The 21,917-nt window shown below is 38.4% G+C and overlaps 1 protein-coding gene and 1 pseudogene across 3 annotated transcripts in view; one reads left to right on the top strand and one right to left on the bottom strand.

Moving 5' to 3' along the window:
• Window positions 1–21,917, top strand: part of PPME1 (protein phosphatase methylesterase 1) — a 79,254-nt gene that overhangs the window by 43,262 nt on the left and 14,075 nt on the right. For both annotated transcript variants that reach the window (XM_064576942.1, XM_064576943.1), the window contains 4 exons: window positions 11,073–11,227; window positions 12,350–12,440; window positions 16,266–16,331; window positions 19,218–19,341. In XM_064576942.1, the coding sequence (XP_064433012.1) occupies window positions 11,073–11,227; window positions 12,350–12,440; window positions 16,266–16,331; window positions 19,218–19,341 (436 nt within the window). The remainder of the gene's footprint in view (window positions 1–11,072; window positions 11,228–12,349; window positions 12,441–16,265; window positions 16,332–19,217; window positions 19,342–21,917) is intronic.
• On the bottom strand, window positions 6,895–8,567 carry LOC123857508 (L-lactate dehydrogenase A chain-like; annotated as a pseudogene). Its single transcript, XR_010406983.1, has one exon. The product of XR_010406983.1 is annotated as an L-lactate dehydrogenase A chain-like (transcript).

Below are 21,917 nucleotides of genomic sequence, written 5' to 3'. Positions count from 1 at the left end.
AATCCCTTTTTTAGAAATCTTTTTTTTTTTTTTTCATTTTTAGAGTCATATTCTATCCCTTCATTGTAGTTAACCTTATTTTAAAATTTTGGGATACAGTTTCTTCTAACCCTAAATCTCTAATGTATGGCTTTGTTCTAGTCTCCTGCCTGATCACATTCTCTCCCTTTTTTTTTTAATTTCTCTTCTTTCTTTTTTCAACCAACTTCTTATCAATTCCTTTTATAAAATCTTTTGTAATTTTCATCTTTACAGTCATATTCCATCCCTTCATCATACTTACCCTTATTTTTGTACATATATAAGTTTTTCTTTCTTTAAAATTTTGGGAAGCAGTTTCTTCTAACAGACCAGAATACACCCAAAATCTAGTGTGTGGCACTGATCTATTCACCAGCCTGATCGTATTTGATCATATCCTTTTTTTTTTCTTTTTCTTTTTCTTTGTTTTCTTTTTTCTTTCTTTCCCTTTCTTTTCCCCTGGTTTCAGGTCTCTTCTGATTTGTTTAGTGTATATTTTTCTGGGGTTGTTGTTACCCTGTTAGCATTTTGTTCTCTCGTTCATCTCTTCTCCTCTGGACAAAATGACAAGATGGGAAAACTCACCTCAAAAAAAAGAACAAGAGGCAGTACCGACTGCCAGGGACCTAATCAATAAGGACATTAGTAAGATGTTGGAACTAGAGTTCAGAATGACGATTATAAAGATACTAGCTGGGCTTGATAAAAGCATGGAAGATGCTAGAGAAACTCTTTCTGGAGAAATAAGAACTAAAATCTAACCAAGTCGAAATCAAAAAGGCTATTAATGAGGTACAATCAAAAATGGAGGCTCTAACTGCTAGGATAAATGAGGCAGAAGAGAGAATAAGTGATATAGAAGACCAAATGATGGAAAATAAAGAAGCTGAGAAAAAGGTAACTACTGGATCACAAGGGCAGAATTCGAGAGATAAGTGATACCGTAAGACGAAACAATATTAGAATAATTGGTATCCCAGAAGAAGAAGAAGAGAGAGAGAGGGGCAGAAGGTATATTGGAGCAAATTATAACAGAGAACTTCCCTAATTTGGGGAAGGAAACAGGCATCAAAATCCAGGAGGCACAGAGAACCCCCCTCAAAATCAATAAAAATAGGTCAACACCCCGACATCTAATAGTAAAAGTTACAAGTCTCAGAGACAAAGAGAAAATCCTGAAAGCAGCTCGAGACAAGAGGTCTGTAACCTACAGTAGTAGAAACATTAGATTGGCAACAGACCTATCCACAGAGACCTGGTAGGCCTGAAAGGATTGGCATGATATATTCAGAGCACTGAACGAGAAAAATACGCAGCCAAGAATACTATATCCAGCTAGGCTGTCATTGAAAATGGAGAGAGAAAAAGCTTCCAGGACAAACAAAAACTAAAGGAATTTGCAAACACGAAACCAGCCCTACAAGAAATATTGAAAGGGGGGTCCTCTAAGCAAAGAGAGAGCCTAAAAGTAACATAGACCAGAAAGGAACAGAGACAATATACAGTTATAGTCACCTTACGGGCTTGCAGGGAACAAAATACAATGGCACTAAATTCATATCTTTCAATAGTTACCCTGAATATAAATGGGCTATTTGCCCCAATCAAAGGACACAGGGTATCAGATTGGATAAAAAAACAATACCCATTGATATGCTGTCTGCAAGAGACTCATTTTAGACACAAAGACACCTCCAGATTGAAAGTGAGGGGATGGAAAACCATTTACTATGCTAATGGACATCAAAAGAAAGCTGGGGTGGCAATCCTTCTATCAGACAAATTAGATTTTTTTTTAAACGATTTTATTTATTTATTTATTTGACAGAGACACAGCAAGAGAGGGAACACAAGCAGGGGAAGTGGGAGAGGGAGAAGCAGCCTTCCCGCTGAGCAGGGAGCCCAATGCTGGGCTCGATCCCAGGACCCTGGGACCATGACCTGAGCCGAAGGGAGATGCTTAATGACTGAGCCACCCAGACGCCCCGACAAATTAGATTTTAAACCAAAGACTATAATAAGAGATGATGAAGGACACTGTATCATACTTAAAGGGTCTATCCAACAAGAAGATCTAACAATTTTAAATATCTATGCCCCTAACATGGGAGCAGCCAATTATATAAGCCAATTAATAACAAAATCAAAGAAACAATCAACAACAATACAATAATAGTAGGGGACTTTAACACCCCCTCACTGAAACGGACAGATCATCTAAGCAAAAGATCAACAAGGAAATAAAGACTTTAAATGACACACTGGACCAAATGGACTTCACAGATATATTCAGAACATTCCATCCCAAAGCAACAGAATATACATTCTTCTCTAGTGCCCATGGAACATTCTCCAGAATAGATGAAATCCTAGGTCACAAATCAGGTCTCAACCGGTACCAAAAGATTGGGATCATTCCCTGCCTATTTTCAGACCACAGTGCTTTGAAACTCAATCACAAGAGGAAAGTCAGAAAGAACTCAAATACATGGAGGCTAAGGAGCATCCTACTAAAGAATGAATGGGTCAACCAGGAAATTAAAGAAGAATTAAAAAAAATTCATGGAAACAAATGAAAATGAAAACACCAACTGTTCAAAATCTCTGGGATGCAGCAAAGGCAGTCCTAAGAGGAAAGTATATAGCAATACAAGCCTTTCTCAAGAAACAAGAAAGGTCTCAAATACACAACCTAACACTACACCTAAAGGAGCTGGAGAAAGAAGAGCAAATAAAGCCTAAACCCAGCAGGAGAAGAGAAATAGTAAAGATCAGAGCAGAAATCAATGAAATAGAAACCAAAAGAACAGTAGAACAGATCAACAAAACTAGGAGCTAGGTCTTTGAAAGAATTAACAAGATTGATAAACCCCTGGCCAGACTTATCAAAAAGAAAAGAGAAAGGACCCAAGTAAATAAAATCATGAATGAAAGAGGAGAGATCACAACCAACACCAAAGAAATGCAATTATAAGAACATATTATGGGCAACTTTATGCCAGCAAATTAGATAACCTGGAAGAAATGAATGCATTCCTAGAGATGTGTAAACTACCAAAACTGAACCAGGAAGAAATAGAAAACCTGAACAGACCCATAACCACCAAGGAAATTGAAGCAGTAATCAAAAATCGCCCAACAAACAAGAGCCCAGGGCCGGATGGCTTCCCAGGGGAATTCTACCAAACATTTAAAGAAGAATTAATACCTATTCTTCTGAAACTGTTCCAAAAAATAGAAATGGAAGGAAAACTTCCTAACTCATTTTATGAGGCCAGCATTACCTTGATCCCAAAATCAGACAAAGACCCCATCAAAAAGGAGAATTACAGGCCAATATCCCTGATGAACATGGATGCAAAAATTCTCACCAAAATACTAACCAGTAGGATCCAACAGTACATTAAAAGGATTATTCACCACGACCAAGTGGGATTTATTCCTGGGCTGCAAGGTTGGTTCAACATCCGCAAATCAATCAGTGTGATACAGTACATTAAGAAAAGAAAGAATGAGAACCATATGATCCTCTCAGTAGATGCAGAAAAAGCATTTGACAAAGGACAGCACCCTTTCTTGATTAAAACTCTTCAGAGTGTACAGATAGAGGATACATACCTCAATATAATAAAAGCCATCTATGAAAAACCCACAACGAATATCATTCTCAATGGGGAAAAACTGAGAGCTTTCCCCCTAAGGTCAGGAACACAGCAGGGATGTCCACTATCACCACTGCTATTCAACATAGTACTAAAAGTCCTAGCCACAGCAATCAGACAACAACAAAAAAAAATAAAAGGCATCCGAATCGGCAAAGAAGAAGTCAAACTCTCACTCTTTGCAGATGATATGATTCTTTATGTGGAAAACCCAAAAGACTCCACCCCAAAACTGCTAGAACTCATACAGGAATTCAGTAAAGTGGCAGGATATAAAATCAATGCACAGAAATCAGTGGCATTTCTATACACCAACAACAAGACGGAAAAAAGATTAAGGAGTCAATCCCATTTACAACTGCACCCCAAACCATAAGATACCTAGGAATAAATCTAACCAAAGAGGCAAAGAATCTGTACTCCGAAATATAAAATACTCATGAAAGAAATTGAGGAAGACACAAAGAAATGGAAAAACGTTCCATGCTCATGGGTTGGAAGAACAAACGTTGTGAAGATGTCAATGCTACCTAAAGCAATCTACACATTTAGTGCAATCCCTATCAAAATACCGTCAACTTTTTTCAAAGAAATTGAATAAATAATCCCAAAATTTGTATGGAACCAGAAAAGACCCCGAATAGCCAGAGGAATGTTGAAAAAGAAAAGCAAAGCTGGTGGCATCATAATTCCGGACTTCGAGCTCTATTATAAAGCTATAAACATCAAGACAGTATGGTACTGGCACAGAAACAGACACAGATCAATGGAACAGAACAGAGAGTCCAGAAATGGATCCTCAACTCTATGGTCAACTAATCTTCGACAAAGCAGGAAAGAATGTCCAACGGAAAAAAGACAGTCTCTTCAACAAATGGTGTTGGGAAAATTGGACAGCCACATGGAGAAGAATGAAACTGGACCATTTCCTTACACCACACACAAAAATACTCAAAATGGATGAAAGACCCAAATGTGAGACAGGTGTCCATCAAAATCCTAGAGGAGAACACAGGCAGCAACCACTTCCACCTCAGCAGCAGCAACTTCTTCCTAGAAACCTTGCCAAAGGCAACGGAAGCAAGGGCAAAAATGAACTATTGGATCTTCATCAAGATAAAAAGCTTTTGCACAGAAAAGGAAACAGTCAACAAAACCAAAAGACAACTGACAGAATGGGAGAAGATATTTGCAAATGACATATCAGATAAAGGGCTAGTATCCACAACCTATAAAGAACTTCTCAAACTCAACACCCAAAGAACAAATAATCCAATCAAGAAATGGGCAGAAGACATGAACAGACATTTTTCCAAAGAAGACATCCAAATGGCCAACAGACACATGAAAAAGTGCTCAACATCACTCCGCATCAGGGAAATCCAAATCAAAACCTCAATGAAATACAACCTCACACCAGTCAGAATGGCTAAAATTAACAAGTCAAGAAACGACAGATGTTGGGGAGGATGCAGAGAAAGGGGAACCCTCCTACACCTTTGGTGGGAATGCAAGCTGGTGCAGCCACTCTGGAAAACAGTATGGAGGTTCCTCAAAAAGTCGAAAATAGAGCTACCATACGACCCAGTAATTGCACTACTGGGTATTTACCCCAAAGATACAAATGTAGGGATCCGAAGGGGTACATGCACCCCAATGTTTATAGCAACAATGTCCACAATAGCCAAACTATGGAAAGAGCCAAGATGTCCAACAATAGATGAATGGATAAAGAAGATGTCGTATGTGTGTGTGTGTATACACACACACACAATGGAATATTATGCAGCCATCAAAAAAGAAAAAAGAAATCTTGCCATTTGCAATGACGTGGATGGAACTAGAGGGTATTACGCTAAGCGAAATAAGTCAATCTGAGAAAGACATGTATCATATGATCTCACTGATATGAGGAATACTTAATCTCAGGAAACAAACTGAGGTTTGCTGGAGTGGTCGGGGGTGGGAGGGATGGGGTGGCTGGGTGATAGACATTGGGGAGGGTATGTGCTATGGTGAGCACTGTGAATTGTGTAAGACTGATGAATCACAGACCTGTACCTCTGAAACAAATAATACATTATATGTTAAAAAAAAAAAAAAGAGGATAGTAGGAAGGGAAAAATGAAGGGGGGGAATCGGAGGGGGAGACAAATCATGAGAGACTATGGACTCTGAGAAACAAACTGAGGGTTCTAGAGGGGAGGGGGGTGGGGGCATGGGTTAGCCTGGTGATGGGAATTAAAGAGGCACTTATTGAATGGAGCACTGGGTTTTATACACAAACAATGAATCATGGAACACTACATCAAAAACTAATGATGTATGGTGATTAACATAACATAAGAAAATTTTTAAAAAATTTAATAAAAAAAAGAAGCTTTTAGCATCGGGGAAAAAAAAAGAATATAGGAATAGCAGGTGTAAGCAGCTGCCAGAATCCCCTTGGACAAAGATGGAACACTAATGGAAGAGGTTGAGATTTAGACCTTGTTGTAGAAGGCATGACTGTGGCTTACTGAAGGCAGAGAAGTCATTTGGATGCCATGTTGGCAGAACTTTGCCAGATATCTGCCCTCTAGGGTGCCGGGAAAGCTGTTCACAGAGAGGTGTCTCACCAGAGGCACTCTGCAACAAAAATACTGAGGGTGGTTCCAGAGATCTGCTTTACAACATAGTGCCTATACTTAACAATGAGGTAATTGTGTACTTAAAAGTTTGTTAGAAGGGTAGATCTCATGTTAAGTGTTCTTACCACACCTATACTCACACACAAAGAAACTTTTGGAAGTGTTTATTAATCATGGTGATGGTAACACAGGTGTATACATTAATTATTTACCATTTTTTGTATATCAATTTTACCTCAATAAGGCTAGGAAAAAAATTGGGCATGGGGGATGGTATGCTGAAGAAGCCACCTGTGCTGCAGGATTTGGGCACTCGGGAAGCTCTGTGTGCTGTAGGGCTTCCCATGCTGCAGGACCTGGGTCCTAGAGGAGCACAGGCTTCAGGAGCTTGTGGAGTAATGCACATGAACCAGGAGCAAAACCTTCTCTTTCTGCAGGGTCTCTCTTGCACCCTCTACTGATAAAGCTTAACATCATGCCAGCTGGAGAGGAAAATATATTTAAAGGCCTCAGATCCAATTTTGGAGAACATAAAATGAAGGGTGAATTGGAACTGAGAGACAATAAGTTAACAACCTTTTTTTTTTTTTTTTTTTTTCAAAAAAGAGTCACTGTTCAAAATTTATTTGGTATTTTAGTTGGTATGACACTTGGTTGCATTGTCTTTTTACATTATATGGCCACGTACACTATATTCTGACATACATGGTACACAAAATAAGATCCTTGAGGACAGTTATGCACAATACGTGCAATATTGAATTTATACATTGGATCCCAGGACATGACTGACTGACTGGAAAAGGTGGACTAGGCATGTTGGGTTTTGGGGGAAGGAACCCGAAGTGACAGAACACACAGTAAACACACATCTGGTGTGAAGAGCAACCGCAGCTCTGGCAGTGGTGCCTCTGAGACGGTGGAGCTAACTTACGTTAACCAATTTAGGGCTACAAAGACAGGTATCATCCAGCATCAGGATACAGCTGCAGGGTTTGGTGAACCATTCCTATTTGGAACTTTAGGAAACGGATGTTTTTTCTTAGGCCATTTTAATATTACTTGAGTAACAGATCAGATAATAAGGACAATATACACAACCTCAAACTAAAATCCTGTTGTAGTCTAGACAGTGAAGTGGTATATTAGAAAACTTTAAAACTGCAGCTCCTTTTGGATCCCTCAAAGTGTATCTACACTCTCCTTCAAACAGGCCTCCTCCTCAGGAGTCAGAGTCACCTTCACAACATCTGAAATTCCATTCTGTCCCAAGATGCAAGGGACACTAAGGAAGACATCATCTTTAATTCCATAGAGACCCTTAATCATGGTGGAAATTGGATGCACCCGCCTAAGATTCTTCATTATACTTTCTGCCAGATCTGCCACAGACAGTCCAGTGGCCCAGGAAGTGTAGCCTTTCAGTTTGATCACCTCATAGGCACTGTCAACCACCTGTTTGTTAACCTCTTTCCACTGTTCCTTATCTGCATCAGTGCCTAAGTCAGGGTGCAGATTCTTCAGAGAGACACCAGCAACATTCACTCCACTCCATACAGGCACACTGGAGTCTCCATGCTCCCCCAGGACCCATCCGTCACAACTTAATGGGTGAACTCCCAGTCTTTCCCCCAGTAGGTAATGGAACTGGGCTGAATCCAGATTGCAACCACTTCCAATAACACGGTTTTTGGGAAAGCCACTTACCATCCAAGCCACATAGGTCAAGATAACCACTGGATTGGAAACAACAAGCAACTTGCAGTTTGGGCTATATTTTACGATATTAGGAATGATGAACTTAAAGATGTCCACGTTATGCTGGACCAAATTAAGACGGCTTTCTCCCTCTTGCTGACATGCCCCAGCTTTTGCAGTCACATTATAATCTTGGAGTTTGCAGTCACATTATAATCTTTGCCAGAGACAATTTTTGGTGTTCTAAGGAAAAGGCTGCCGTGCTGGAGGTCCATCATCTGTCCCTTCAGTTTGTCTTCCATAACATCAACAAGAGCAAGTTCATCTGCCAAGTCCTTCATTAAGATACTGATGGCACAAGCCATGCCAACAGCACCAACCCCAACAACTGTAATCTTATTCTGGGGGGTATGTTCTTCATTAAGAAGATTCTGAATCAGCTGATCTTTGAGAGTTGCCATTTTGGACTTAGAACCAGAAGGAATCAGGAGTGCACGTCGGGCGGGCGGGCGTCAGCGGCGCGCAAGGTTGGATCCGGACTTGGCGGCAGCAGCTCTGACACCAAGTTAACAACTTTTAACAAAAGTTAAAAATAAAATAGATAATTAAGACTATCTAGAATGATGGGGGTGCCTGGGTGGCTCAGTTGGTTAAGCGACTGCCTTCGGCTCAGGTCATGATCCTGGAGTCCCGGGATCGAGTCCTGCATCGGGCTCCCTGCTCGGCAGGAAGTCTGCTTCTCCCTCTGACCCTCCCCCCTCTCATGTGCTCTCTCTCTCTCTCTCTCTCTCTCATTCTCTCTCTCAAATAAATAAATAAATAAAATCTTTAAAAAAAAAAAAGACTATCTAGAATGATGAAGATGATTGCTAAGAATCAGAAGAGTCAATAATTTGGATTCTTGTGAAATAGCCAAAGCAGTAAAACATTTATATGATTTCTGAATTTAGTCACTCTGAAACAAAAATCTCCAAATGGGCATATTTAATGACAGTTAATGGGATTTTCAAGTAGTACAGACAGCACAATTTTTGCCTTGTGTATCAACTTCAGAACCTCAACCCTACATAAAATGCAGTTAACTAAAAATAGAAGAACCAAGATTTGAGCTCATGTTGCTCTGATATTCTTTTTCTGTTATGTCTATGATATGCTATATTGCTTCTCAGGAAATGAACCCAGTATTAATAAGCATAATAGAATCTCCTTATAAATAGCCTCTGCCAAAACTGTGGTATATCCAGTTACAGACTAGTTTTATAGATAACATCTGCTACTTCATCTTTATTTTTCTGGAACTTCAGAACATGTCTCAATGGACTAATCTTGGTAGTTTGGCTAACCTTAATAAGAATAAATTTCTCCTGATGGTAAATGATCAAGTGATTGATCATAACCACATTTTACCTTTCCTAAGTTTAGATACATTATGGAGTTGGTTTGTTTCAGACCCTGTCCACCTTCACACATGCATGAAGCAGATACCACAGAACCCCTCCAACTCAGTTACTGAGTATTTTAAAGAGACCTGTACTTAGATAATCTTCTGTATCATCATCGTTTTGCTTTATTATAGCTGTTACTAACCAAAACTTTTACCTTTAAATTTAACTCCAAAGGAATATTAAACTAGTGCTTTTTTCACCTATAAAATTAGGTGGGGCCTCCTTATCTCCCATTCAGATTGTCTGCAGATGCTACAGCTACCTTATTCACATCTGTAATTGTTTTATGAGATTTTTAAGATTAATTCCTTCTGAAATAATTAATAGCATTTGTCTTTGCCATTCTGAATACCCTGGGGATCATATTCAAAAGGCTGTGTTCCTATATCCACATCTGCTATATTTGGGTAACACTGTGTGGGTGCTTGATGTATATAATAACACCCAGTAAGACCAAACTGTCTTTTGAAGTTAACTGACTCAGCCACTCCCAAAAGCAGACGGTAGAGCCAGTGGTCTCTAAAAACATACCATACGTACCTATTGCTGTAGTGTAGAGGGCCTATAGGCAAGTCAAACCCAAGTTCCCTTTTCACTTCTCATTTTCAAAACTTTCCGAAATTTTCAAAAATTTTCAGAATGGATCCACTCATAATTAAAGACTAGGACAGAAGCCAGTAAAAATTAGCTCTGAACATCTTGTTTCTCAGAACATTGTACTTAAATTTATGTTCATACTTCAAATAACTTTACATAAGAAATATAAGTAATAAGTAACATTCATATAACATTTACACTTTTCAAAGTAGTTTTCATTTACTGTTTCAGTTAATCTTCAAGGCAATCTAGAATAGTAAATCATATTCTTTTCTTTTTTTGTAAATCACATTCGTATCTTCACTTTATAGATACTGAAACTGTCTGAGAGATTAAATAACTAATTCAAGTCCACATAATAAAAATTAAACTGGGGCTGCAATTCATCTTGTGACTCTAAATTTTACTACATTATATAATGCTTGATAAAATTGTTTTCCTGTTTTATAGTTGGGGAAACTGAAGTGTAGAGTGCTTACATTTTTTGTCCAGTTTCAAGCTTATGTTTAAAATAAAGGTATATGTAATTGTACTAAATGTGTGGAAAAATGAAAGTGTGATGTAAATGAAAATCAAAAAATTTGGGTTCTTGGGGCACCTGGGTAGCTCAGTTGGTTAAGCATCTGACTCTTGATTTTGGCTCAGGTCATGATCTCAGGGTCGTGGGATCGAGCTCCCTGTTTGGCTCTGCACTCAGCACAGAGTCACTTGAGATTCTCTGCCTCTCCTTTTCCCTCTGCCCCTCTCGCTTGTGCTCTCTCTCTCAAATAAATAAATAAATCTTAAAAAAAGAAAATTGGGGCTTTTAGTCCCATTTATCAGAATAGCTAGATGTGTGGCTACATGTATAGATACTGGGGGGCATATTAAGAGATTTACATAGGTATATTTGCAAGATGGCCCAGTGGAGCTTTACAGTTTTAGGACTCGTTACAGACCAAAGGAAAGAGTTAGGAAAGAAAATGATTTTTACAGTGTTGTCAGAGAGCATTCTCAGCTTTTTTTCCTTCTCTTTGCAGAGATGTTGGCAATGTGGTTGAAGCCATGTATGGGGACCTCCCTCCTCCAATCATGCTGATTGGACATAGTATGGGTGGTGCTATTGCAGTCCACACAGCATCATCTAACCTGGTGCCAAGTCTCCTGGGTCTCTGTATGATTGATGTTGTAGAAGGTAAGTTTTCTTAGTACTGACCAAATCAGAATCTTTGACTTATGAGAGACATCCATGGTAGATTATTATTATCTTGTTTTAATTTATTGTTGATTTTCTACTCATCTGGAACTATGTCCCTCTGTCTTGATATCTTTTTTTATGTTATTTTGTAGCAAAGGCATTCCCAAGTATTTTTTTAATTGACATGTAACTTTTTATTAGTTTCAGATATATAACATAATGATTCAATATATGTATATATTGTGAAGTGATAACCACAGTATGTGTAGATAACATCCATCACCACACATAATTACGATTTTTTTTTCTTGTGATGGGCACTTTTAAGATCTACTCTCTTAACAGCCTTCAGATATACAATACAGGGGTACCTGGATGGCTCAGTTGGTTAAGCAGCCGACTCATGGTTTCGGCTTAGGTCATGATCTGAGGGTCATGAGATCAAGCCCCGTGTAGGGCTCCATACTCAGCACGGAGTCTGCTTAAGATTCTCTGCCTCTCCCTCTTCTCCTTCTCCTGCTTGCATGTGTGCACGCTCTTTCTCTCAAATAAATAAATAAGTAAGTAAGTAAATAAATAAATAAAATCTTTTAAAAAACCAACAAATATACAATACAGTATTTTTAACTATAGTCACTATGCTGTACATTACATCCTCAAGATTTGCTTATTTTATAACTGGAAGTTTGTACCTTTTGACACCTTCCCCCATTTCACCCACACTCCATGTTATATAATCATTTTCCATGTCATCAAAAACTCTTTGTAAATACCTTTTGTGGTTGCATAATTTTTCAGTTGTATGTGTGTCCCATAATTTTATTTAACATTTAAAAGAAGGTGCATGTCTTTTATGACCCAGCCTCAGAAGTCACACTATTGCTTATACAAGTCAGCCCCTATTCAGTGTGGGAAGACTACACAAGGGAGCGAATACCAAGAGGCAGAAATCACTGGAGGCCATCTTGGAAGCTGGCTATCCCATCAGTCGTCTGAATTTTCTTAAGCTGCGTCTTTTTTCCCCAAAGCATCACTGAATTCTGCTATCATTGAGGGCAAATGTACAGTTAACCCAGTAAGTGTAAAGTGCTGTAGTTAAAATATTTGTTTAATATCTAGGTACAGCCATGGATGCACTTAATAGCATGCAGAATTTCTTACGTGGTCGTCCTAAAACCTTCAAGTCTCTAGAGAATGCCATTGAATGGAGGTAACTCACAAATCTATATTGTCTGTATTTTAAGTGTTAGATTGTAGCTGTCCTTTTTCATCACTTCAGGCACCAAGTTCAAAGGAATAGTTCAGTTTCCAAGCCTTAGCTTTATTATGATATGTGCGGAAACAGTTATATAAAGAGCAGAATTTTTTTTTTAATATTTTAAATGTTTCATACTTGGCCCAGTTATCCAAAATCCATCCTTTTTCTAATACACTGTAGTACCTCCTAGAATTTAATAATTATGGATCATCTGCTGTCTAGCTATTTCCATCTCTGAGGTAAGAGTCTGGACTAAATGAGGCTCTAAGGCCTTTTCCACTTCTGATGCTTCATGGTTCTAGATTCACTTTCTGTGTTCCAGAGAAAATGGTGGAGAAACAGAAAGGATGCGCATAGGTTCCTTTCTCAGTTTTTATTTGGGTTTTGGGTAAATAAAAACCCTTTCAGTAATTGGTTTTCATAAAAATCACAGACAGAATTGGCTATGGCTTCCACTTAAGGCTGTTTTTTCATTAATTTATTCATTAAGTCAATCAATTATTTGATTAAATATTTATTAAACGTTTTGTGCTAAAGGGTGACATTTCAGAAAAGAGTAAAACACTGTCTCTCCCACAAGGAAATCAGTCTTAGGATAAAATATCCTTAGTATCCTGTCTTCCTACCTGTTGTTTAAAATCATCTCTAGTTCCTTTTCCAGACCCTTTCTCTAACTCCTCTGAACCACTCAGATCACTCATTTGATCAAATTGCTAGAGGCCTCTGTCTATATTATATTGTACTATTTACCTCTTAAGTCTTCTAATGCTCCCCTAAAAGATATGCTTATATTGTCAGTTTTCATGTATGTCTTAATGCTTTTCCTATATGATACGGGCAGAAGCTATCCTCTATTTCTTTGGTACTTTCATATAGCATTCAGCATACTGCTGACTGCCTTAGCAGGCAGAACATATCTGTTCTTTGAATCAGAGACATCAAGAGGAAATGAAGGACCTGGTAAATAGAGCCTAGGTAGTTTTTCCAAGACAGAGGGCCTCATGCCAAATATGGCTTGCCAAAATGATGTTTGTGTTTGGTGAGGTTGCTTCTATCTCCCCTTGTTCACACTACTGAGATTAAGGATTCCTGTTCTCTCAGAAGCACCAAAGATCTCTCCCTCTTTGGCAACCACAGCATTTCAGAATGTAGCTGCTGCCAATTCAGCAAGTACCTCAGGCACCCTGCCTTCTTCCCCAGTAATAACCAGTGAGAAGATGATTCCAAATAATTTTTTAAATTTATTCAGTAAACTTTTTTTTTTCGTACCTAAGATGTGTCAGTACCTGATTTAAGAACTGGGGATGAATCGGGCTTTAGTTCCTATCTGTCAAATAACTGGGAATACAAATAAGTAAATATGTAAACACAATGAAGGAGGCACAGGAGTTACAGAAGATAGGTACTTAATCTAGCATGGCAGTCGTGGTGGACCTTCTCCTAAAAGAGATGAGTCTTGATTCTAGTGGCAGATGTGGGATAGGATGAGGGTTCTGTTGGTTGTATGTTAAAATGTTTTGGGTTTATGAGAGCCACTGATTTTTAGAACCCACTTCCTGAGCCTGAGAATCAGAAAGAATCCAGTGAAGTATTTCATAATTTTGTTTTGTACTCTGCTGGATATCTGAATAAAGTTCATGACTCATGGCTATTGTGGCTATTCCAGATGAAAAAAAAAAAAAAAGATGTTGACATACAAGGCCAACCTGTTTAATTCAGTAAGGTTTTAAAGCAAAGTGAATTCCCACTTCTGCTTTCTTGGTCATCCCAATGAGAGGCAGTAGGTTATTGTCGTTAGAAGCCTAGGCTTTGAAGTTGGACAGATAAGGATTTGCATTTTGGTTTCACCACTCTGGCTGCTCTGAGGAAAACACTAGGGGAAGGAGTAGGGAGTGGGTGTGTTAATGGAAGTGGGAAATTGGTTAAGAGGCAATTGTAGTATTATAGGAGAATAATGATGGTAAGCATAGACTAGGATGGCAACAGAGGAAGTAATATGTCATATTTGGAATGTATTTTGAGGGCAGAACTGACAGGACTGCCTTACAGATTGGATATCAGCAGAGAAATGGGGGTTGGAGGCAGGAGGAGGCACAGCATTCAAGGATGACTTCTAGGTTTTTAGCCCAAGCAATTGGGTGAATGGTAGAGACAAAGAGAAGTAGATTTGGGAGCAAGTAAAAGGTCAGGAAATCAGAATTTTTGTTTGGATAAGCTAAAATGCTTACTATACATCTAAGTGGAAATGTTAAGTAAATACTTGTATATACTTGTTAGAAGAAGTTGAGCTAGAGATAAATTGGAGAATCATTATTGCGTAGATAATATTTAAGAAAAAAGATTCCTTTAAGATAACTTTTTTTTTTTATGATAGCTTTTTTGAGAAGTTTTGTTGTATAGGAGAGCAGAGAAGTGGGGTAGTATCTAGTAGTGAATGTGGGGTTGAGAATGTTTTCAAAGGCTGTTTTATAATATCCACTAGAGAAAAAAAATGATGACCCACATGATAACTATAAGAAGCAAGGTCCTCATAAGCAAGAGGGGATAGGAACTGTGCCCAAGGTTGGCCTTGAATAGGAACAGAGGTGTTTCATATATTAAACAGTCATCAAGGCAGGGTATATGATTATAAATACTGGTGTATTTGTAGATTCTGTAGATTCAGTTGGTAGTAGAAAAATGAAATAATCATTCTGATTGTGTCTATCATTAAAATAAGAAACAAGGTCATTATCTAAGGGGGTTGCCCTTTAAAATTTTACATGATTTTTTTAAGCTAAAAAAGTTAGATTTAAAGAAATGTGTTCTGGGGGCGCCTAGGTGGCTCAGTCAGTTAAGCATCTGCCTTCATCTCAGATCTTGATCCTGGAGTCACAGGATCAAGCCCCACATCAGGCTTCCTACTTAGCGGGGAGTCTGCTTCTCTCTCTGACCCTCCCCACTCTCGTGCTCTGTCACTTTCTCTCTCTCAAATAAATGGATGCAATCTTAAAAAAAAAAGGGAAGGGAAGGAAAGTGTTCGGGTGGCCTGCTTCAGATATTGTTTCCAATTCCCCCTGGGACATGCGGCCATTTTGCTTGGCCCTTTAAGCATACATAGGTAGATAACTCTGAGGGAACTAATCTATTAAAATAGCATCCAAGCTCCTGAACTCTATATCTTGGCATGCAAGGCCCTGTAGGAGCTCGTCCCTGCCCGCCTGTCCCTTTCTCCCATTCACACTCCCCTTTTGCTCTCCCCTGCTTCTCCTTGCACTCTGTCCTCTAAAATCCTCATCCTTTGACTTTTCCACATCACAATGCCTTTGTTCACAATGTGCCCCCTGCCTATAATGCCCTGACCACCCTCTTTTATCTTCTGCCTAGCTTCTTTTCTCTCAGTTTAGACGGGACATTTGGGGAGATTTCTTTAACCTGTTCACTCAGAATAAAGTGATTCCTTTGAACCTTGCCTTTATTATGTTAAGCCTATGTTTGTGTTTCTTTCTCCCCGCTGAATTAGGTGCTTCTTGAGCACAGGCCTGGCACATAGTATCCTCCTGGTAAACGTTTGCAGAACTGAAATGGCTTGAATGTCTTTACTTAATTTTTACTACTTGGCTTATAGCCATAATAACCAGGTAGGAAGTAGGAAGTAGTGGTAATCTCCATAGTAAGCTGTATTGGTAAACACAACTTTGTAGAGGTTCCACAGAATCTGCAAAATTATCCATTTGACCCTATGACATGATAAGATGGATGCTGAATAACCTCCTCTCTCCCTTCTCACTTTTTTAGTGTGAAGAGTGGTCAGATTCGAAATTTGGAGTCAGCCCGTGTCTCAATGGTTGGCCAAGTCAAACAGTAGGTCTTATTTTTCCCTGTTGGGCTGGTTAGAGACTGAAACATGGTGAGGGAATTACAGATTGCTTTTTGTTATACACCTGTCCTACTATCCTGAATGCCTTTATTATTTTAGATAATTTTTACAAATGAGCTCAGGCTAGCCTCATAGCTTTTCTTTTCGTTTTCTTTTTTTTTTTTTGAAGAACTCCCAAAGCCTATATAATACAGGATTACCTTTTTAATACAACTCTGCATCTTAAAAAGTGAAGAATCCCAGAGAATGGACATTAAAAATTATTTTAAGGGTCCACTCTAGTGCTGGCAGCTATGATTTTATTCTGGTAATCGTCTCCTTCTTGGCCAAACCTGATTGTGAGGAAATAACAGTATAAAAGCTTTAGTGAAAGCCAGATTCTAAGGCTAAGCTAAAATTATATAGCCCAACTGATCTTCTTGGATAGGGTTACATGAGTCCTGAGTATGGCTATGTAGTCACAAAATAAACTTCAGATAAATTGAGAAAATGTTGCTCAGCGGAACAGATAGGGAGCACAAGAGTTGATAAAAATGATAATGGCATTACTGAATGCCTACTATTTGCCAGGCACTGTGCCTGGTATTTTATATCCATGTTCTCATTTTAAAAATCTTAAGGAAATTTTTAAACATATAAAAGTAGAATGATACAATGAACCCCAGTATACACATTGCCTGTTTTCAACAGTTACTGACTCATGGCCAGTCTTGTTTCATCTGTGCCCCTTATTTTCCCCTAATTACAGAATATTTTTAAATAAATTCCAAGATTTCAGGATACCCTAAATGGTAAGGACACTTAAAACACAATCACAATACCGTTATCACACCTAAAAATTTTAATAATTCCTCAGTATCATCAAATGTCCATTCAGTATTCACATTTCTAATTGTCTCACTGATAATTTTTTTATAGATCAAATCAGAATTATAATAAGGTAGATACATAGCAATTGGAAGATATAACTCTTAAGTATCTTTTAATTTATAGGTTCCACTTGTCTTATTTTTTTTCCTTGCAATTTATTTGTTGAAGAAACCTGGTTATTTGCCCTGTAGAATTTCCCACAATCTGGATTTTCTGATTTGATTCCTGAAGGTGAAATTTAACATGTTCTTCTCTTCACTGTATTTTCTGTAAATTGTTAGTTAGATCCAGAGATTTGATCAAGTTCAGGTTTGTTTGTTGTTATTTTGGCTTTTTATTTGTTTATAAGAATAGGTACTGCCATTAGGAAGCATGTAATTTCTGGTTGTCTCTTTTTTTGAGTGTTGGTAGCCATCGGTGATCATTACCTAGATTCATTAATTCATTTGCACCATCTCATTTAGTCTTTACAATACCTCTTTAAGATAAGATTTGTTTTATAGGTGAGAAAATGGAAGTTCAGAAAGGTAAAGTAGCTTTCCCAGGATCACACAGCTAGTGAATGACGGTGCTCAGATTCAGTCTCCTGTGTATTTGACTTCAAGGACTGTATCATGGACTTTTTATGCCTAAACGTACAATTTGAGTAGTAATATCTAGCGGACACAATGCAGTCTTTAAGCCGTGAGACTGCCCACTTTGCAGTGCCTAAATATTTTGAGATCAGATTTGTTTAAGCAGTGGTAAAGCATTTTGTGAGGAAGTTATATGGCTTGTATTCAGGTAGTTCAGCGATTTTTAAATTTTACCTAATATGTAAATTTCAATGGTGTCTTCTCTTAATATGTAAACTTGTGTATATAGTGTGTGTTTTAATTGTCACATAGAGACCAGATAGAACCTTCCTGCCCTTCTTGATGTAGGTGAAATTCTCTTGAACCTCCTAATCCATAGCTGTGGAAATCCAAAGCACATGTTGTTTCTTTGTTTTACTACCTTGACCCTAGATGTGAAACTTGATACCTCAAGTCCCATAGAACACCCTCACTTGACCAAACATTTTGTGAACATATGCTTTACTGAGATTGGTAGAGGAGAAAAGGAAAACAAGTTATCACTGTTAAAAATCCACCCCTGAAGTTTCACTGACCCTTCAGTTTATCTTGACTTGTTCTCTCTCCTCTTCTCCCTTCTCTCTCCCTTTCAAGGGCAAAATAACAATACTTCTTTATCATGCAGAACAGACCTTAGTACTAGCTGCTACCTAGGCTCTTGGGACTTTTACCTTTAATATTGTCAGTGTATTTTTTCAACAAGTTCTTTCTAAAAGGAATTATGATATCAGCTGTTCATAATATAATAATTTTTCTACCTAATTATGTAATATTGTTTTTTAGAGGAAAAACAACAACAGTAATTGGTTGGATCAGATGTTCTAATCCCCAAGGTTCAGCTGGCTATGGTTATTGTAATTGTCAGTTTCTATCAGCTAATTGAAAGTGGGGGCCTTTTACCATGCTGTTTAAGCCTTGCTCTACTGTAAGCAGGGTACAGTAGAAAAGTACCATGCTTTCAAGTTAATTGGGCCTGGATTTGCCTTCCAGCCTCATCTACTTATGAACCAGGTGATCTTGGACAATTTTTTTATTTTTCAGAGCTACTTCATAAGATTGTTATGAGGATTATACAAGATAATGTCAATAAAATTCTTGTCACCATGCCACATGAAATGATTACTCTCTTCTGTGGGTCAGTATTGGTGCAAGAACTGGAAACCAGCCCTTGGAATATAGTCATACCTTCCATGGCCATGACCTTCCACAGCCCTTGTCTATTTCTGCACATTTTAAAATGCACATTGTTCACATCCTCCTTCTCCCAGAAGCATTAAGTTTTAACTGACATTTGATTGTAAAAGACTATGAGTTTCAGTATCTCTGAGATAATTTGTGTATAAAAAGATGTATGATAGCACTTTAAAAAAAAAACAAACCACCTAGGTGTGAAGGAATTACAAGTCCAGAAGGCTCAAAATCTATAGTGGAAGGAATCATAGAGGAAGAAGAAGAAGACGAAGAAGGAAGTGAGTCCGTAAACAAGAGGAAAAAGGAAGATGACATGGAGGTGAGTGAAAGCTGGCATTCTTGGAAGGATGGGGCAGTGAATGGTTCAGAGTGTGTGGGGGTGGTGAGAGGGAGGTGACATGTTCTTTTTGTTCACCATTAGATATTTTAGGGGGTGAAGATGTTATCGTAATAGATATTTAGGTTAACTATAAGATATAAGGCACTTGTTGATAGCTTTGACAAATTGGAACGTAAAACTTAACAGTGTATACCCTACCCTCAAACAGACTGCTCTCTCATCAGATTCTTTCTCACCTCAGTACTTCTCTTCATATGGTTTATCTCATGAGAAAATCTGATTTCCTACGCTAAGCCCATCAGATTTTACTCATCTTTCAAGGTGTATCTCCGGGGAAGTTTTCCGACCTCATTTTATATCAGTCCCTCTCCAGTATAGCACTGTATGACATAACTTAGCACTTTCTTTTTTGAAGTTGTGGCTAAGTCATAGAATTGATTTTCATAAACCACATTCAAAGATACGATGGTCTCCTGTAGTCATCCCTAGAATGCAGATTCAGCGTTCTCTAATTGCACAAGAATTGTCTCCCAACAGGGGCGCCTGGGTGGCTCATTGGTTAAGCGACTGCCTTCGGCTCAGGTCATGATCCTGGAGTCCCTGGATCGAGTCCCGCATCGGGCTCCCTGCTCGGCAAGGAGCCTGCTTCTTCCTCTAACCCTCCTCCCTCTCATGTACTCTCTCTCTCATTCTCTCTCTCAAATAAATAAATAAATAAATCTTTAAAAAAAAAAATTGTCTCCCAACAAAAATAACCTGTGTATTTTGAGCGCAGGAACTAATGTTCTATATGAATTTCCCTCAGCATTTAGCTTGGGTGTGTGTGTGTGTAGCAAGTGTTCTGTGAGTACTTGTTGAACACTTGATTTGAGGATAGTAATGGGAAAGGGTGTGTTTTTTCTTGGAAATGGTTAGTGAGCATGAGCAGCAGACTTTCTGGGATGGATTATAAACATCTTACTAATGGCAGATAATGGACTTGGTGTACACCACATATTCCCTTATGTTTGGAGATGCTACTATTAGCAAGGAGGAGAGAACAATTGACCCTTGAATAATACGGGGTTTAGGGACACCGCCCCCCAAAACTGTCAAAAATCCAACTATAACTTTTGGGGTGCCTGGGTAGCTCAGTTGGTTAAGCGTCTGACTCTTTATTTCAGCTCAGGTCACGATCTTAGGGTCGTGAAATCGAACCCTGCGTGGGGCCCCGCGCTGGGCATGGAGACTGCTTAAAATTGTCTCTCTTCCTCTCCTTCTACCTCGCTGCGCACACCCCCACTCCGCACATACGCGCTCTCTCTCTCAAGAAAAAAAAAAAAACAACAACTATAACTTTTGGCTCCCTAGAAACTTAATCACTTATAGCCTACTGTTGACCAGAAGCCTTACCAATAATATAGTTGAATAATACTTAATTTGTATATTTATATGTATTAAATACTGTATTCTTATAATAAAGTAGCTAGACAAAAGGAAATGTTCTTAAGAAAATCATGAGGAAGAGGGCCCCTGGGTGGCTCAGTCATTAAGCGTCTGCCTTTGGCTTAGGTCATGATCCCAGGGTCCTGGGATCGAGCCCTGCATCAGGCTCGCTGCTCATCAGGAAGCTTGCTTCTCCCTGTCATGTTCCCTCTCTTGCTGCATCTCTCTGTCAAATAAATAAATAAAATCTTTAAAAAAAAGAAAATCATGAGGATGAGAAAATACATTTGTAGTACTGTACTGTTTCCAAATCCACGTATAAGTGGACCTGCACAGTCATCAACTGTATCTTTTTTTAAACAGAATTTTTAATTTAATGATCTTTTGTCATCCTTAAGATCAATAAATAATTCTTTGTACCTCTTCGGAATTTACAAAAATATAAACAGTGCATGAAAATTTGCCTTCCCTACACTCTGTGAGGTGAGAAGAGATCTTTTCTCCCATGTTAACAGTGTAGAAACTTGAGACTCAGAGATGAAGGACTTTCTCAAAGTAATCAAGTAATATTTCGTAGATCTGAGACTCTGATACAAACTGTCAATGATTTTTTGCCTTTTATGTGCTGGGAGCTATACTAAGTACATCACATTTATCATCCCTAGTTCTCATTTTAGCTCTGCATTGTAGGTATTATCACTGTTTTACAACTCAGGCACAGATTCTTGCCTACAGACACCTATAAATGTTGGTGCTAAAACATACCCAGATCTTCTGGTTTTTAATTCCAGCTCATTTTTCCTTTGTAATTTTTTTTTATAAGCCCAGTTACATGGAGTTTAGTATACTCCAGCAGTTTTGTTAGGAGGGCAGACTGAAACACATCAGGCAATGAGTACAGCAAAACAGTCTACCCTTCAGGAAGGACATAAACCCCAAACAACACAACTAGTGTTCTTGCAACTAGTAAATAAACAGATGCTGGACATCTAATGCACAGCATAATAATTATAGGCAATGATACTATGTTATAAACTTCAAAGTTGCTAAGAGACTAGGTCTGAATTGTTCCTAATACAAAAAAAATGATAATTATGTGACATGATAGAGGTGTTAGCTATTGCTATGGT

Source organism: Mirounga angustirostris, unplaced genomic scaffold (genome assembly GCF_029215605.1).
Source record: "Mirounga angustirostris isolate CCGP_5_RB_7025 unplaced genomic scaffold, mMirAng1.0.hap1 SCAF_13, whole genome shotgun sequence".
Classification (NCBI taxonomy): domain Eukaryota; kingdom Metazoa; phylum Chordata; class Mammalia; order Carnivora; family Phocidae; genus Mirounga; species Mirounga angustirostris.
The sequence above is the reverse complement of the archived record's forward strand: the minus strand, read 5'-3'. Positions and strand labels throughout refer to the sequence as shown.